Below are 19,129 nucleotides of genomic sequence, written 5' to 3'. Positions count from 1 at the left end.
CAGTTGAGGGTGAGCGCAGGCTGGAGAACACAAGGCAGAGAAGATAAGAACAAAACAATCAGGTCATCTGCCTGACTGAAAGAGGATTTGTCCCACCACAGGCCTATGATAATATCAAAAAGTTGCAACTACTCATCACTGCTTTGTGACGTATTTATGTAGGTGAAACAAATCTGCATGTGGTCCTTATTCTCCCTTCTGTAATGTAAAGTATGCTGGTGTCTTTCATCCCAGTGAACACACTCCTTGTATGGGAACATTGGGGTAAAACGTAATCAAAGGTGCACATATTGCAAGTATCTGCTGCTATAGATCAACCATCCAGCTGCGCTCACAGTGTTGAATCGATCTATTCCGTTCCTCTGAGCAGCTACAGGTGATACAATATGACGAATCATTTACATAAAGACTCATCACCACGGAGACGGGGTTTTAATAACTGTATGTGCTTCATCTTGTGAGTGTTATCTTTGGGGAAACATTGAGGAATGCTCAGCTTTTACTGGTGATCGTTACATATTGGCCTCAACGTGGTTTGTCTGTATTGTTCTCTTTCTCTTTCCGGTTTACTTTAATTATTTTAAGACAATGTTTTTTTTCTAGTGGTTTGCGCTGCCACACTAACTTCCTCCCTTTGCCCCACAGAGGTGAATATAGACCATGAAGGTCGACTGTGAAAGTTTAGACATATAGTACTGAGAAACACTTGCCAGAAACGATACCAAAACTTGTTGGTACCTTATCGTCTTTAGACCACCTAAACAGATTCACTCTAACTGTAACAGCTACAGTATGATAGCAGGTAACATCAGAGGCAGCTACTATGTCTAACCCAGCATGTTAACATTGATGCTTTGGATATGTAATGAACCCTTCCAGAGATGATCTGGGCCCATTTAAACACAAGAGAGGTAGGGTTTTGGACAGGTACAGTGGAGGATATGTAACATGAAGTTAAATAGTCAGTTGCAGATTGGAGGGTGCTTGAGAAAGCCCATGCTTGATAGGAAGACAGCAACGTTTTGTTTCTTTTTAGTTTCCCTTCAAACTGCCTGCGGAGTCCATCCAGTGATTGGCAGGCGCATAAGTGATGAAGGGGAACTGGGAAAGGTGGAAGGGTGTACAGTTTGTCGTCTTTAAAATCTCCCTGTCAGCGTAACAGCAGCGGTGTGCAACTACAGTATGCACCATAAAGAGCCATAGCTAAGCAGGATTTCATTAGAACGAAACATCACGGCCACGCCCACTGATGTGGCTCTTGATGGACACAAAGTTGCAGACCTCTGCTTCACAGTGTGCTTCTTCCTGATTTGTCCTCCCTTCTTCTCTCAGCATCAGTAAGGGGTGAAGAGGATCGGCCCGTGTGCGGTGCGAATGGGCCCCGGGGCCGGTCGCAGCAGGCTGAGGGGTGTTCCCTGCAGGAGGTGGTGATGGGGGTGAGGGTGGGAGGTCGGGCATTGAGAGCGTAGTGCCAGTTGATTGGAGGAAGCTGCAGCAGCCATGGCTGCAGCAACAGCCAGAGGATTTGGTAAAAGTCCGGCCCCCAGAGATTTGGGAAGTTCCTTTGATTAAAAACAGGGAAAGTGTAAGAGAATGTGAGAAACTATTGATGACTATATCAACAGCTTAACTGTTACAAACCATTCATGAGCTATCCATTCACAGTAAAGACCAGTTTGTATTTAGACCCTCATAATTCATCTCTATGCCTCTAGGCCCACAAATCATGGGTTAGAGTCAAAGTACAAAAACAAACAAACAGTATATGTCTGGTGTGTGTGTGTGTGTGTGTGTGTGTGTGTGTGTGTCTGTGTGTGTCTGTGTGTGTGTGTCTGTGTGTGTGTGTGTGTGCTTACCATAAAGTCTGGGCGCTTCTTGTGCCGACTGAGAAGAGGATTGGGTTTCCCTGCAACTCCATCCCGATGTCTCCGGCTGGATATGTGCTGAGTCATGAAATTGGAAAGGATGAAGTTGAGATTGCTAAAGTTGTCTTATTGTGTTTGTGTGTGTTCGTGTTTGTGATTCTCACCTGTTTTAGCTGGAGCTCTGAGTTGACTCTCACATTGCAGATCTCACAGTGGAAGGTGCGTTCCTGAGTGTTGGGGTCAGAGGAAAACTCCCCTCCCTGCTCCCCTGGGCTGGGTTTAGGACCCAGGCGTGGGTACGCTTTGATAGGTCCCAGTCCACTACGAGCCTCCAGAATTGTTTTGTGTTTGGTACCTGGGAACAAAGGACACAGAATTGTTGTCACATTGTTTGCGCTGAGCCGTAGATAAGTGAGATGGGGTCTAATTCCTGCAATGGGTGTGATATCTCTGCGTTTCCTTTGGGTTTAGATCATTACACCCTTATTTAATGCCATTGTCACCACTAAGGGGCAGTAATGCACCAACATTATAACAGCAGGGTTTCTTCTTCCTCTCATAGTGCTGTTTGTCAAGGCTTATTAAGTATTTTCCATACATGAATAAACTGCTTCTGCTCATTGGACTCTGGTGCCTTACCTTTGTTATGTGCCTCCAGCTGTGAGAGGGAGTTAACAGCTACTTTGCACAAGGAGCAATAGAGCAGCTTCTTAGCTTTCTCTTCCTCTGACTCTCCTGAAGAGGGGCTGGGTGCCGGGGAGGGAGTCTCAGAGAGACCGGGATCCACGAGGGGTGCGCCGAGGACCGGGCAGGGGGAGGGAGACGACGGTAAGGGCGTGCTGAGCAAAGGCAAGAGGGGGCAATCTCCATCTGCTGAGCTCAGCGTGGGTGGTGGGAGAGGGCTAGAGGTCATAGGTGACTCATTGGAGTTGGGACGGGATTTGATGTCGTCTGGAAACAGCACAAAGGTTCAGGTTAGGAATGGATATACTGTAGGTTATCAAGCATGCTGTCGTTTGTTTGACACGACGGTCTGCCTGTCTGTTACGTCAGCTGTAGCAACCTACGCTACACACGGTGTATATGCAGCCATGGATACAGACAAGATTAAACTTTACGACCATTTTTTTCTAGTCTGATTTATGTCACCGCGTCACAACTGAAAGCTGGGTCCAATATATTGATTGACATTTTCTCAGTGAATGGACCATCTGTGCAATATCAGGACAGGCACCCTCTGTGACTGTGTGTGTGTGTGTGTGTGTGTGTGTGTGTGTGTACAGGCACAGGTGACGCTCACCCTGCTTATTAGGATCGGGCTCAGGACTGGCTGGCGATGGGCCTTGTGGTGAAGGTGAGGCAGCAGTGGGGGGGTGCTGCTTGTCTCCATCTTGAAGACGAGCTGACTTGGACGTTTCGATCCCCTTCACCCTCCGAGCGTGGCGGTTGCCCTTGTAGTGGGCTTCTGCCTGGCTCTGGCAGGAGGACAAGAATTTTCAGCGGTTTTCAAATAATAATGGATTTTAATGAGGGCCGAATCATAAAGTTTACTACATGTGTTATAGTGTCTGGCCAGCTGTACACTGACAAGCTTTCAAATTAAATAATAAAGGGAAACACAGCAGAAGCCTTTGATGCGTTCATTCACATATCAGTAACATTTTTTCCTTTTTTGTGGTCTATATTCTGTGTTTTGACCTTTTGTCAGAAATATAGCATCGCCTCAACAGGGACGTTCCAGGGACATTCCAAATGTTGTACCTCATTTATTTCCCCGGATAGTAAAGGACATTTCAGGGAGAACATAAATATACCAAATTAATCCTCAAAATATCATACACAACATCCCCACATATTGTTCAGTCTGCTCTGCTGTGAAGTGTATTGTAGATGTGTAGGAGGTTTGTTTCTGAACATATTGGTGCTGTCCTCCATTCAAGAGTGGGTGCAACTATGGATTAGGAGATGAATTAAACCAAGTTCATTTACATAAAACCGTTAAATATCACCTGAAAAGCCAACAGCAGCTACTGAGTCAGACTAAGAAGACAAGGAAAAACTAATCTAATACAAAGAGAGTCAAGTGTAAACAAGAAAACTAAATGTGTCTGACTGTAGCAGGATCTGGAGAAGACGCGCTTTCCCTCAATAAATATGTGACACTAACCTACATGCTGTATATTTTGTCCCTAAAGATGATTATTGCTCAGCACTCCTGGAGGACATTGTGTCTCCTTGGGTTTCTGCTGCATGGAGTGGCTGTTTGGCTTGTCGGTGTGGAGCCCCACATCCTGATGAGGCTGCCAGGGTAGATTAAGCTTCCAGAGCGTTCTCATCCTCCCTCACTAGAGGTGTAATCACTAAACTGGCCTGGCTGAGCTGATGATGATTATTGAGTGGGGGGATTATATAAAATGGGCTGCAGGGCTCGAGGATCACCTGCGACAATTGACGAGCTACCCAGAGGGAAAGGGAGTCAATCTGGAGGCTTGTGAGTGTGTTTGTGTGTTGCTTATGGCTTAATTTGATGAAACATGACATCATTACATCTTGGCTGTGTCCCATTTCTCTCGGTAACTTTAATAAAATGAGAAGAGTATAAAATATATAGCTGGTATACATCAAATTCATTTCTGTCATTTTCTGCTTTGACACATTTGATTCAAGCACGAGTAGTGAATAAACCTTTCACTATCTGAAATAGCTGCTTTAATAAATAATAACAACTTCTTTCACTAGACATGCACTCAATTTTGTGAGTTTATAGTTTATAGCAGGTCGGAAGTCAGGTGGACTGATTGAAGTTAAAGTTAAATATCAAACTGCTTATTTCAGCACCACCATAAGGCTGAGCTGTGAAAAAAAATCAATCCATGACAAATCAATAACAAAGGTCCCGACTCTAACCCCCGACCTCCCCGCCCCTTTTTACAAACTAAGACGAAGGTGATGATTTGATGATCATTGCGAACAAACGAAAGCCAAGATAAATAGTCCTTTTTCTGCCATAAACAACTGGAAACACACAGATTTCCAGGTCAGCGCTTGTAAAACTGAATGCGAGGCTGTGTGGCCGTTTATCAGGGTCAGAGTGAAATGAGGTGGATTAGTTCATTAAAAGTAAGTGCACACATGGGGCACCACTTGAAATCACTGTTACATGTGTAATAAAAGACAGTGTGTGAGTGTGTGAGCATGGGCAGGCCTGTTGGGATTTTGTCTCAATAATGAGGCTGAGGGACCCGCGTATAAGGCGTGTGTGATATGTACCATGAAGGCTTAAAGGGGAGAGGCGTGCATGGGGCAGTGCAGCAGGCGGCCCAGTGGGACATGTCGGGGATGCTTCTGTAAGCTCCGGGCATTAACTGCAAGTGATAGTTACCCTTATAGACCAAGTCCTGATTGGTGATGACAGAAAAAGCAGATATAGCTCCGACTGTGAAACCCAACTCCTCTGACCGCTGTTCCCCAAAGCCCTGTGATTACTCATGAAGAGAACGCATGTGAACAAATGACAGCAGGGATCCCTAATGTGAAACACACACTGATATGTGTTCCACTACTTTTGTGTTTTCTCCTCCTCTTTCATTGCCTTTCTGCATCGCCCTAATGTTTTCTTTCATTCTCACTTTCCTCCACATGACCTTCCCTGTCAGGTCTAGAGGAATAAACGAATGCCATCAATTCAAGCATGAAAGGCTCAACTAGCCAATGAAGAGGAAGAGGAAGAGGGAGGAGGGGGGGACACGGGAAAGACAATGGGAAATTAAGGAGATTAAATGGGTGAAGGCAGCAGATCATTAAGGTTTAAGAGGAGAATGAATAACCGTGAAGCATAAATGATGTTTTGGAGTACTGTAGTTATGACATGGACTGACAGATGCTCGCAAACGGAGAATATGGACAGAGAGGGTGAGGTGAAGGCAGGATAGAACTAAAGAGGGAGAAAATGAGAGCAGAAGAACGACCCTGACATCCTTCCCTCACTTAACAGGATGCACTTTGATGTTTTATCCATAATGTGACAAAGGCACAGAAAGCACAGAGTGATGGTCCGACAGCCAAATGGACTGTAAGAGCACAGGCAGCGGCATCAGCAACTGGAAGGAGAGGGGGTGGGTAGGTAGGTTGAGGGATGGAAAGAAGGAGAGAAGCGAGGGACAGATGATAAACCACAACAGAGGGAGAAGCAATAACATGAAAACCGATGAGGGAAACGGCGAGAAATGGAATTTGCCAGATGCACAGCACACACACGCAAAGGATGAAAGATGAGGCCCGGCGTGGAGCAGAGCATGAGAAGAACGAGAAGACTGAAAGGGGGAGAGAGAGAGAGAGAGAGAGAGAGAGAGAGAGAGGTGTCCAGCATGGTACTGCAGTGGTGACGGCTAATGCAGCATGGTGTGACGTCAGCCTTGCAGCAGAGCTGAGCTGAACACAGGCAGGCTAATCTGTCCTCTGTGGCCTGAAATGAATTGCCAGCATTATAATGACGCCATGTGGGGCTACAGTGTGCTAGCAGTGTAAACCACTTTGGGTGTGCATGCACGCGATCAATCAATCTGCCCTTCGCCCTGTGTGTGTGCAGCTCCACACTCGGGGGGGTTTCACTGTAAAACCAGCAGCACTCAGACACATAAAACAAGTTGGTTTAATTAATATACTTTAGTGGCTTTATGACCTGCAGGAGGAAAATAATAAGTGTTGGTCTACCTTTGAACTGCAGTGCAGCCCAGAGAGGAGCGGGTAAGCCAAGTACTGTACTGTAAGCAGAGTATTCTTTCATTATTAAAGAATGTCCACGGTGCTTGGAGGTCCCACTCTCTCAGGTTACGCTGGAGAGCACGGCTGTCGAGCTGCAGCGTGGCAGATGCACACCGCAGCTCGCCAGGCAAACGGTGGGCAGCAACAAACAGGTGGCTCAGCGTTACACAACATCACACCGCATAACACAGGCCTGGCATGTGCAGTTAACACTCACACACACGCCCTTTCCTCATATACATGTACACAAATATAAAGTAGACATAGTAAAGTGTGTTGTGGAGGGGGCTTGTGTAGGCCATGTGAGAACATAAGGGTATGGCTGAGGGATTTGTCAGAGGTGGATATCATGAAACGGCCCCCCCACAGAGAGAGAGAGAGAGGGGGTGACACAGGTTTCAGATGACTCTGCTTGTGTCCTTTACACCACAATGCAGTTTTGAGAACATTAACCCTGCACTTCATCATTGGATAACGTTTATATCCTTGGACTCACTTCAAAATCAGGCTTTTGTTAGATTTGTACTCATGATAAGGTTACAGGTCACAGTGCAGGTCGTTCACACCAGGCTGCATAAACCCTTTCAAATGTTAGATCAGTTACACCAACAGATCTGCTGAAGCAATCCTAGGCTGATTCTGATACTTATTCTAATCGACTTGATTGCGTTTCAGCTCAAAAATCTATCAATTTGTATCAATTCAATTAGCTATTAGCAAGATATCAATATTAGCTGTTTAGACATGACGTGACTTCTCTCAAGCAGAAGGATCAGAAATCGTGGTGTTCGCTCTGTCTCACCAGAAGATACAGAAGTGCCACTCACACTCAAGGCTCAAGGCTCATATTGAAACACAGTCAAATAGTCTCACAGTGCTTCAGCTGCACACATGCCCCCCGCACACACACACACACACACACACACACACAGATAAAAGGCCCACAACTATACTAGTAACCTGCAAATACATGTCTAAATGCACTCTGGAATCCTGGCTCACACACACACACACACACACACACACATGCACGCACGCACGCACACACGCACGCACGCACGCACGCACGCACGCACGCACGCACGCACGCACGCACGCACGCACGCACACACACACACACACACACCGAGCAGTAGCTATAGCTGGGCTTATTTGTCCCCAACATCTATTAACACTTCTGTCTCTTTCATGGTGCATCTGTGCCTCTAAAGTTTCATGTCTCCTGTCCTCTCCTATTTCCGTCTATCTTCTTCGTGTTGGCAGTGAACATTCAGCCAAGAGTGAAAAGCAGCCTGCTCAGCTTTACGTTGGCTGTGAGGACATGTTTGTAGCCGGTGTGTCTCTCTCACACCCTTCGATTAAATCCTCCTCAGAGGGAAACACACTCCCCCTTTTCTATTCATAAGCTCAAGACCAACGGCTTGAAGAAGTCTCTCCACACACATCGTGGACCCTGAGAGGAAAACACACACACAGTGGGCAGTGACAGTGATGTAAATAAAGCAACTGTGTTTTTCCTCTGTGTCCTTCCCTGCTTTGGTTTCTGGAGGGACTAAAAGTGGAGCTGAGAAAGTGTGAAGCAAGTTCACACCTGCTCCAGCTGTACAGTCAGTGTATCACCCACTCTACATTTGATTTAGGTCAGTATTTAGAGTACAGGTGCAACTTTCTCTACCGGTGTTTAGGAGATGTAACAGCATGTAATGAAGTTCAATTCCTCTTTATCTGGGATCTGATTTGAGTCTAAGATGAATGGAACACAAACTCTTCAACTTCAACTTCACATACCTCTGAATTGAAACGTATCTGACAGATGTTGCAGGAGATGATTGGACGCTTTGTCCTCACCATGGATGGTCCAAAGGTGTGAGTCATCACAGCTTTCTGCACAGGGTCCATCTGAGAGAGAGAGAGAGGGAGGGAGAGAGAGGGTGAGAGAGAAGGAGAGAGAGAGAGAGTTCAGAGGTCACATCAAGGATTAAAACCGACCGCAGCGAGTGAGTCCCATGAGGAAGAAGGTTGAGTTTCCTTTGACTGTAGACCATTAAAGGGAAATGCTTAGTGAATGTGGATGAGAGAGAGCGAGAGAGGGGGGGGTGTGATAAAGGAGAAGTACAGGTGAATAACAGAGAGGTGTTGGAAAAAAATGAAAGGAGAGAGCTGAGGCGAGTGCAGTGATTGATGTGGGCTGGAGGGAGTGTGTTTTCTCAGTAGCAGCTGGTTGCTGCTGTGTGTTTCTGCCCTCTTCAAACGCTTTAATTCATGCAGGGGTAACAGGGGCCTAATTATACGCTGCCAATCTCCAAAAATGTGGACTTAGTTTGTGTGTCACATCTCTCCCCTTTTCAAAACATCAAACGTCAGCCGTAAACTGTAACAGCAGATTTATTTGTGTGTGGCAGAAAGTCTAACCTACGCCTGATTTGGCATTATTGGATTGATGTTGTGCAGTTGTTTGGGTTGAATCTGTATAAAAGATACATGAAAGTGGAAAATTAAAAACACGATATAAAAAACACTGAAATATTTAAGCTGTTGATTCAGTAGAAGAAGAAATTTCTTATTTGACGTCATTATTATTTTAATTATTTATGGACAGAGAAACAGAAAAGCCTGGACATTTTTAATCAGTGGTATATTAGATGTGGAACACACAGAAGTATCTCAATGACTTTAATCACACAACATATGGAAGGCTGTCAAATAAAAGGAAAAAAGAGCTTAAGGCTTTTTGCATGAAAATGACGTAAACATACTGTATGATGGGAGATGTTGGACCTTACTGAGACGCTTTATACAGATTTATCTTTACTTTTACACCCATCTGTGTATATAATCACATCCGATATGTTATCATTCATGTCTTTCACACAAATGATGCAGCTGAGAAAGATCATCCAAAAGGAAACAAAGTTAGGGAGGATGAAAGTCAACAAAAATAGGAATTGGTATAAAGGAGTGATGGGAAACACAGTGGGTAAAAATATGATTATTGTTTCTAAAACATGAAATTAAATGGCAAGAATAGGAAAGCCTTAAACATCTTAAAAATAGCAAGCAGGCGTGCTGAGATGAAGAGGGAGGCTAATCCACAAACACATTGTGTGCCACATCGTCTCTCTTATTATTTCCAGAGCACAGATTGGGCTGTGGGTGTTTCCCTCATTAAGCAGCCGTAAGTACACTGTGGCTTTACTCTCTCTCTCATCTGCTGCTCACACTGCCGACACACACCCGCCAAATTAGAGACTGTTTACACTCTGGAACCCCAACCACCAGGAAAAAAAGGTATAATTGGTCTGAAATCACAAACCTTGCCTGAGTGCATTGTTCAGGCATATTTATAGACGGCTACATTACTGCCTTTTTGGTTCCTTGTGTGCGTCTCTTCTGTTTTGTGTCGTCCGTGTTTACACCTATAACACCTCCATGTTATTAGTTTACGCTGGTACCTTTGTGCCAGCGCTGTGTGTGTGTGAGTGCAGGTGTGGATCTGAGTGCATTTGTTCCTGTGTGTGTGAATATAATGAAGGCCTCTGGTCTCCTCTTCATTTTCACCTTTTTCCTTCACCACCTGCTCAGACTGATTCTGATCTCGTTCTACGTATCCGTCCCCTCTCGCTCTGTTATGACCTCATCGACCCATTAGTCCACCTTTTGTCTTCTCTTTCACCTGGACTGTGCCGCTTTTGTTGTACAAACTGTTCAACTTCCTCCCCTATACGCCTGCATCTATAGATCTCCCTTCATGTTTTATTTGCAGTCCCAATCTCTATCTCAATCTCTCATTTGTTCTTCTGGTTCAACCAACATTTGCTTTTCTGTCTCTGCTCAAAGCAATTCCCCTTCTCCAACAAGCAATACACATAAAAACCAAATCATTTCATCACTAGTGTTACAAATACAAAGGCTCATTTGCTCCGATGCCCACACACACAGTCCTTTACTGTGCTTATGTCTTCACATAAGCTGGTGGGATCTGGGTTCTCGAGGTGGTTAAGCAGCAATTACCTGTAAATCTGAGGAGACATGCCTGAACTCTTAAAATAACCAGGTAATAATATATGGACACTGTGCGGGGAGGTTTCCAAGCAAAACCAGAACTAAAGTGTGTTTAAAACAGAAACGGATGTAATTTAAACTGTTATCTGACCTCTAGTGTGTCCCCTCAAAAACCTCTAGAAATAAGAAGGGACATCTCCACAGTAAACGTCTTTCATTTCTGTTAAATGTACATCTTTAATTCACAATAGGAAAATAAACTGGATTCCTGTAATTAGCTCACATTAAAAACTCAATTACAGTCCTGTAAGTAATGCACAAAAGACCTTAGAAATACCTTAATTAGATGAGAATTTGTTACTCAACCCATGAATAGTTCCCTTAAGAACCCAGAACATTATGCTTAAACCTTTGAGACTATTCCATATTTACATTATGCTGTCATCAAATATACTGATTTCCTCAAAACTCCTGACACATCTACGATTTTTGTAACCTTTTCTCATTTCCGTAATATGTTAAATGAGGCCTGATGTATTTATATTAATGGTAAGGGATATATGAAGGCCCCCGCATGGTTATTAGTCATTATTAGGAAAGTGACAAATCTGGCATCACATTCATACATCGTCTCTAAAATGATGTCGTTTCTTTTGCATGAAGGAATATAATAATCGTTTGATGCATTTTCTCTTTTAAATCAATGAATCAATGAAACTAAGTGTGTGTCTGTGTGTGTGTGTGTGTGTGTGTGTGTGTGTGTGTGTGTGTGTGTGTGTGCGCGTGCGTGCGGTCACATGCATCCCTGTTTGTCACCGCTCTGACCTTCACATGAAACCCAATCTGGAAATGAACAGGAGCCATTGAAAGTGCTGACTGGAGGGAACACAGCCCGAGCCTCTTATCCGATTGATTAGCTGTAAATCATTTTATTGCAGTAAAACACTCGCCCGGGCATTTTCTCAATTATGCTGAGACTCACTGTGCTGTATAAAAGTAAACACATGTCAGCTTATCATTCTGGATTATATAAATCCTCAGCGCTTTACGACTTTACGCTCCCTAACCTCAACTGAATACCATTCCTGCTTTCTGTTAAGGGAAACAACATGATGATAATGAAATTCCACACTGAGCTCTGTGGTGTGTGTGTGTATGTGGGGGTGGGGTTGTGTGTGTGTGGTGGTGGGGACACAGACACTCACTGTATTAAAGTTGTGGAAGAGGCCGATGCTGGCCGGGTGAGGAGACTCCAGGGGGAACTGGAGGAAGTGCTTCATGTCCAGTGGGGTTGGGATGACAGTCGGGCTCCTGAGGAAGGCAGGGACCGTCCCCGCTCGGTTTACACTTCCTGAGGGACACGGACAAAAGACAGGAGACAAAACACAAAGAGACAGGATGGTAAACAGGAGAAGAAGACATACACTATTTATGCTTCTTCCTCTGCATCGAGCGGAGCTTTATTGACATCTGAGATGAGAGAGTGTGTGTTAAAGTGCTGAGAGTTGAAGCCTGTTTAACACACACACACTCTCACACACACACACACACACACCATCAACAGCAACATATCACAATATTGCAAAGCTGTTGCCAGGGTGTGAATATCGAATTACAAAGGTCCATATCAGGATGTGTCTCAGTATTGATTCTTTAGTTTGTTGTGCACCAGTCAGCCAGCGAAGCCATCAGATTAGAACTCTCATTCCATCACGAAAACAGTGTGTGTGAGCTCTGATAGGGAAATATTTCCTCTGCACTAAAACACACAAGAGTAAAGGAGGAAGACTCTCACCCTCTAACATGACAAGTCACCTTCTCCTGTTTCAATGAATCTACTGTAATCTTCTTCCTCTAAATGGAAACCAGCTTCTGGCATCATCTTCTGCATCAGTTTGCAGTGCTGAGCCTCACAAGAATGAAAGAATAACGCCCACAGCTCTTCACTCTGAGCTCAGCTGTGGTGAACGCCTGTGCTGAGGAGTTTTTCTGTGATGGGCAGGAAGGCTTTAAGCTCCTTAAGCCTCACAGCTGGGGAGCCGCAGATATCAGCCTTTTCTCCGTTTCTCCCGTCTCCCTCGCACCCAGTGTTGTTTTCTATCTTCCCTCCCCTCCCACCCTGTCTGCCCATCTCTGTATCCCTCATCCATACTTCTCATTCCTAGCTGTTTTGTTCCTCCTTCTCCTTCTCCTCATCCTCCTTCTACCCCTCCTCCTCCTCCTCATCATCTTCCCCATACTTCTTCTCCTTTCCACTGTAAAACCAGCGGGGTGCTTGAGGCTCCATCTCAGAGAATTTGTATCATCTCTCCTCTCCAGATTACTCGCAATCGTCCCCCTTTGTTGCCGCCGCTTTGTGATGACTACTTAACAAAATTGTTACGTTTTGAAAGGAAAAGCTGGTTACTTGTCGAGAACGAGGAGGACGAGGGGTTGGCGGGAGCTATTTTGGGTGCAGCAGAGGAAGCTCCTTTCACTGACGGCGGGGGAGACATAAGGAATGTGCTGTCAGCATCAGGAATAGATGGAGGAGGGAGAGTCGTTCCTTCTGGCATTCCTGTTCAGATCATTCAGTCCGCGTAAGTCTGTGACACTCCAGAGCTCAAGCTTTGGCCATTGTCGTCGGCTCGCGCACATGCTTGCACAAGAGGGAGGGTGTGCGCGAGTGTGTGAGGGAGATCAGAATGGATATCCTGTGGGACGAAACCGGAGGCTGTGGTTTAAATGTCCTGAAGACGTGTCACCAAGCCCTCAGCTCACACGGTGGCCATTATCACCTCCGTCTGCCCAACCGGAGCGAAAGCCGGAGTAATAACACACCTCAGCTCACACCGACACCCAAACATGCAGGATGAGTGAACGCAGAGGAATGCACGTGTGTGTGTGTGTGTGTGCGAGACAGATCTGTATAAATATAGTCACGTTAATATCAAATACTTCACTACACCGCTGAAGAAGTGCGTTCTGGGAGAATTTGTTGTACTTTTTGCGAATAATAACTTCTATTCAAATCTGGATTAGTGCTGAGCAGAGATGGAGCCTGAGCAGGAAGTGAGGAGGAAGAGGAGGGAGGAAACACGCCGGGCCGCTGGTTTATGCGAAATAAAATCACGTTATATATAAATATAGATCCTCTTGCAGCAGCACCGGCCCCCTCTCTCTCTCTCTCTCTCTCTCTCTCTCTCTCTCTCTCTCTCTCTCTCTCTCTCTCTGCCTCACTCACTCACACACACACACACACAACAAAAAGCAGTTGCAGCTCACAGCTGCCCCCCCTCCTCCCAAATCCCAAAATTGATTGGGCACAGGTTTGCTTTGAAAGTGATTGATCGTGTAACCGGAGGAGCCGGTCGCTCTCTTCATTGACTGATCTGCGCTGCGTGGAGTGCAAAGCATCATGGGAGTAACATTAATGAAGTGAAGCTTGCTGTTTCAGTTGTGATGTTAATGTAGATGTGTGATTGCGTCGTATTGGAGTTTGGAGCTCGTCTTAAATAAAGGAGGACAACATTTGATTGATTTATTTGATAAGCTTGTTCAGAGTCATAAGCTGTAAATGTCACAGTGGAAGGAGAAATTCTGTTAAATAAACGTTTACTTTCAATACTTGAGTTCAGTTATTATCCCAAAACATAGTGTTGATACTTCAGGAAGATGAACAGCAGCAGCTAAACGACCACATCATTCTTTAACGGGAGATCTCTACCTTTACTCCCGTACGACTCACAGACTCACTGAATGTTTTGCTACGATGTTGAAAGATCTGCCTTTAGTCTGTTTGCCAACTGATCAGAATGTGAGAAAAACAAAACACAAACTGATTTCCCTCACATTGATACTTTAAAGCCCAAATCATGTGCACAGTTGATGGTTGCACTCTTGCAGCGTTCATCAAAAGCTGTCCTAGTAAGTGTGGCTGTAACGTGTTGTTGAGGCCGCGGCTCAGTATGGATCGACTCGGAGCTATCGTTTGTGTTTCCTCTTCGGTTAGTGAAGCATGCTGTACTCCTGACGTGCCTCCGTCGAGCCCGCCGGCTCATTTTGCGCCACATTACGATTTAAAGGTCAAAGCTGGTCTGCAGACATCTATAAATCTACCTTTACGGTGCAGACACATGTAATAGTCTGATGTATTTAAAGTTGATACACTGTGTATTTAGGATCGTATTTTGCAGGCGCTCGCGGCGTCTGGATGTTGGTGCGAGCGCAGCACCGACCCCTCTGACCTTACCATCTTCCTGAGTGATTTACAATGACATCAGATAAGTGAACGCGGAGACTCTTCAGCCGCGGCCGTGCAGGAGGGCGAGCATTGATTGGACACATTCTGAGGAGCGTTAAAGTGTTAAAGCGCTGCCAAACTCTATAAATCCAAGTCTCCCCATCTCTCACTCCTTCACTCGGGCTGGAATGAGCAGACAGCACACACACACACACACACACCATCCTCCCTCCCCCCTCACACATCTTACTGCCTTTTTTTTTTCCTAATGCAAATGTTTGGGTGAGAAAGAGATCAATGCCCGTGTAATAGCTTATTGAATTTTCACATAGATTGTGTGAGGGAGAGGCAGTCGGACAGAAATGAAGAGATGCAAAGGGGGGAAAAAAAATAAAACACAGATGGAATGGTATCGTCACGCTGGATTTCACTGTGGTGACGCACACGCACTCACGCTCGCACACGCACACACACACACCGACACTCTGTGACTAAGGCCTCTCAAATTGGCAATTCATTTAGCCACTTTAGCTTTAATGATCACAGAGGTAATGTCAATGTCAGTGGCGTCGGCGGAGCCTCTCGGTATTCCCTGCTCGCCTCTGTAGGACCGGCCTGCGAGATGGGAAAGGGACCGAATGGAGCAAGAGAGGGGGTGGGGGGGGCGAATATGCTTGTCGCCCAAATGAAGTCTGGTGATGGCGGAGGAATCACTGCAGGGGCCCACATAAAAAAAAAAAACACAAAAACCCAGCCACCTTTTTTTTCCAGGCCCCTCAGCTCCACCATGCCAGCCGGCTCACATCTGCATCTAAATGGGCCGCTGTGCACAGATGACTCTGAAATGAGCTTCTGTGGTGGATTAGCCATCTCGCCGGCCCGCCTCCCCCCTCGCTGTCCCTCGCTGTCTCTGCAGCTATGGAGGCACACGGCAAAGACAGAACAAACCTCGCTGTGGTGGCAGCAGGTCTGCAAACCCCCCAAACCTGCAGGAGCTTTTTTGCGTTCTGTTTGTCTTTCCCTCCCTCGGTTTTGGCGTGGGAAAGCGATGGCGTCAGGTCGATGTAGCGCCGATGTGCACTTGGTGACAGATGCCATCATTAGAGCATTGATGATCCTCATCCATCAGAATGATTTATGACTATTCCACTGTGGTTTTTGAGGCGGGAGTGCTGAGCTGTTTTTTCACACGCACTTTTATTTTGGCAGGCAGAAAAATAAATCTACTCTGCACCATGTGGCGTAAATGTAAAATAATTGTGGTTGTACCTTATATACACACGCACACACACGCAGCAAACACTAACTTTGTGAGCGGTGCAGTGGTAAGATGGCACTGTCTTAGTGTCGCATACTGCTACTGTGAAGGACTGAGCGTGAAATCCAATTTACTGCAGCTTAGCTCACCCTCCAGTCAAAGGAAGCTGCTTCAACCCATGCAGGGGAACAAAACACACACACACACACACACACACACACACACGCACACACATGCACACACGTCTTTTTTATTTATTATTATTGTGCACTCTGAATGAACGATTGCTCCGGAGCAACATAACTTAACATGTAGGCTTAACCCTGATAAATGTGATGGTGGCGTACGTGAGGAAGCACAGAGGAGGGAGGAAGAGTGCTGCTGCCCAGGAACACACAGTTGATTTCAGTCTGCACTCTGTTTTAATGATGGATGCTCTGCGCCCCAGTGACCAGGTTTAAATGCCGCCTCCCGGAGAACTCTCACAACTCTCTGAAAATGTGTGTGTGGCTGTGTGTGCGTGTTTGTGGCTTGTGTGTGCACTCCCTCCTTCAGATTGTCTGCTGCTCTTGTCTTTGCATCTTTATCTGCTATCAATTTCTCATAACGTTCTGTCCCTTCGCCCTAAACTACTGCACATTACAATTTGGCGTCTGGTTCTGATTTAGAGGTATCATAAAGCCAGAGGGAGAGAGAGAGAGAGAGAGAGAGAGAGAGAGAGAGAGAGAGAGAGAGAGAGAGCACCTGACTGGTGAGGAATGGCAGATGAAGAGTAAAGGGAAGGTTGATAAGAAATAATGGCAATGGGGGGTTGAGCGGAGCAGATCGACTGAGCGAGGAGAAAGGGGCCGGAAGAGGAGGGGAGAGGAGGTGGGGAGAGGAGGAGAGAAGGAGAGATGGGGGAGGGAGAAGGCAGACTGCATGTTTTGAGGTGAATCCAAGGTGACCAGAGGAGGTAAAGAGCCACGTTAACCTGCAGGTTAATGTACAGGAGAAACGCCATCTGCTAACTGAAACACACACACACACACACACACACACACACACACACACACACACACACACCTGATATGAAATGACAATCCTCATGTTAATGTTGTCCGTGTACAGTGGTGACAGCTGCTTGTAACAGTTTGGGGGTTGTAACGAGACGCGGCGTCGGCGTGTTGGTCGTCTCTGGCCCGTGTCGCGTGTGTGTGTCTTTGCTCCGACTGCTGCTGTGCTCCCGTCGCCCCTCACACATAAATGTTCACATAACTTTCCATGTCGGCGCCCTGTGTGTTTACGAGGACGGATCGGAGTCCATTTTTAAAGATGCTCCAGAAATTTGTCATGCTCCAATTCCAGCCGGATTTCCAGAAACCCGTCGCCTGGAATCTAATGGGAACAAACGTCCCAGAAAAAGATGCAAACTGATATTTTTACATATGTTGCTTTTGTGTAGAGTCAGCGAGCCAATCACAAGCCAATCACAAGCCAATCACAAGCCAATCACCAGCCAATCACAAGCCAACCACGTTCCATCCGTGGTGTTTGAGAAGATGAGACATTTGAGGAGGAGGAGTCAAAGCTTCCTCTTCATTTTCCTGGTTTCCATTTCAGGGTCATTTTGCATTTTGTTTGTTATCCAGACTTTGTGTCCCTGTGCTGAAAGTGGCTGTGTGTCCTGCTGTGAGAGGACACGAGGTCACCTCAGTTTACAGTAAACGAGGTCATCATCGGCGAAAATCTGCCTCAAGTCAGAGAAGGTGGACTGAAAAATGGGAAATATTTTTTCCGTTACTCATTCTTTCAGATTGTCAATATTACAAAACAAGCACAAGACAGAGACGGTTTAGAAAAGTGTCCAAGTGTCTAAACCTCCCAGTCGTCCTTTAATTATGTCTCTGCCTCTCATCAGTCGTTACGTTTAACAGGTTATTGACAAACCAACAAGCCGTTCACCCTTTAACGTCCATGATGTCCGTGCTCCAAAGTGAGCGACAAAATGGCGATTTGACCTAAAAATGTAGGAGGAGCTGCTGCAAAAAAGTGTATAGTGAAAAAAAATCTAAGGTGATGGAAAGGGGGTGTGGCCTATATGGAGGGACACGGACAGATCTGAAGATTACAGCGCCACTATCAGGCCGACCAGAACCTCAATGTCATAGATTGATATCCAACCAGCTGAACAAGTTCCATTCAAATCTGTCAGGAAGTTTTTGAGACGTCCTGCTTAAAGACGAGCAAACTCTGTTACAGCAAAACATCTCCATAGGCATAGGCTGCAAATTAAGCTCCTGTGTGTGTGTATGTGTGTGTATGAATTCCAGTCCTGTTAAGATAATACTCCATCTGTCCCTCTGAGTGTGTTTGTTCTGTGATTAGCTGCTGTGTGAACACGGAGGCTCGCTGCACGCTGACAGCTTTTCCTTTCATGCTGAACATCTGCCTCCTCTGCAGCCTCTCGCAGGTTCGCTCTCTTCGGCGGAGGAGCCAACTTCCTCTTTCATCACACCGCAGTCCCGATGTCGCACAGTCAGAGGCGGACGCAGATCAAACACGGTGGCCAAAACCAAAGTGAGGTCCATTAAGAGATGTCAACATGAGCGACGGTCCTGACCCACATTACCAATCTCTTTGTCGTCGCATTTACACACCTGCTGCGAGCTGCAAGGACACACCGCACACGCCAACCCCGCTGCATGTAAAACACACAACACAAGCGCACACAGCAATATACGTAACAATGGCGCCCGACACAATAGCCAGGTGCATCTCCCTTGGGTTTGGCAGACACAAAAGCAGCCTTTGTTTCATCCACATACGGCAAACAAAATGAGAAAAGGAGGAAGATGTTTGTCGCTGAACCACACTTACCCAGGAGCAAACACACCCCGTGATTACAGAGTGTATTTTAGGGATGTGGCGTCCAGAGGGTAGTGTGTGGGTTCACATCCTGTAGGACTTTGAGGCCGCATTTCGAGGTTACGCAGGGTGAGAGCGAGGCCGCGGTGTCACGTAACGGCAGGAACGACC

General features: G+C 46.0%; 1 protein-coding gene across 1 annotated transcript in view; it reads right to left on the bottom strand.

Annotated features, from left to right (window-relative positions):
- Positions 1 to 1,334: 1,334 nt before the first annotated feature.
- LOC143005408 (zinc finger protein 385A-like) overlaps positions 1,335 to 19,129 on the bottom strand; it is a 19,695-nt gene continuing 1,900 nt past the window's right edge. The window contains 7 exon segments of the mRNA XM_076156818.1: positions 1,335 to 1,613; positions 1,857 to 1,943; positions 2,030 to 2,220; positions 2,505 to 2,767; positions 3,186 to 3,340; positions 8,418 to 8,528; positions 11,837 to 11,982. Coding sequence (XP_076012933.1) covers positions 1,335 to 1,613; positions 1,857 to 1,943; positions 2,030 to 2,220; positions 2,505 to 2,767; positions 3,186 to 3,340; positions 8,418 to 8,528; positions 11,837 to 11,982 — 1,232 coding nt within the window.

This window comes from Genypterus blacodes, unplaced genomic scaffold, assembly GCF_046128005.1.
Source record: "Genypterus blacodes isolate CSIRO-AG114 ecotype Tasmania unplaced genomic scaffold, CSIRO-AGI_Gbla_v1 ptg000070l_1, whole genome shotgun sequence".
Taxonomy (NCBI): Eukaryota; Metazoa; Chordata; class Actinopteri; order Ophidiiformes; family Ophidiidae; genus Genypterus; species Genypterus blacodes.
This window is presented reverse-complemented; position numbering and strand designations above follow the sequence as displayed.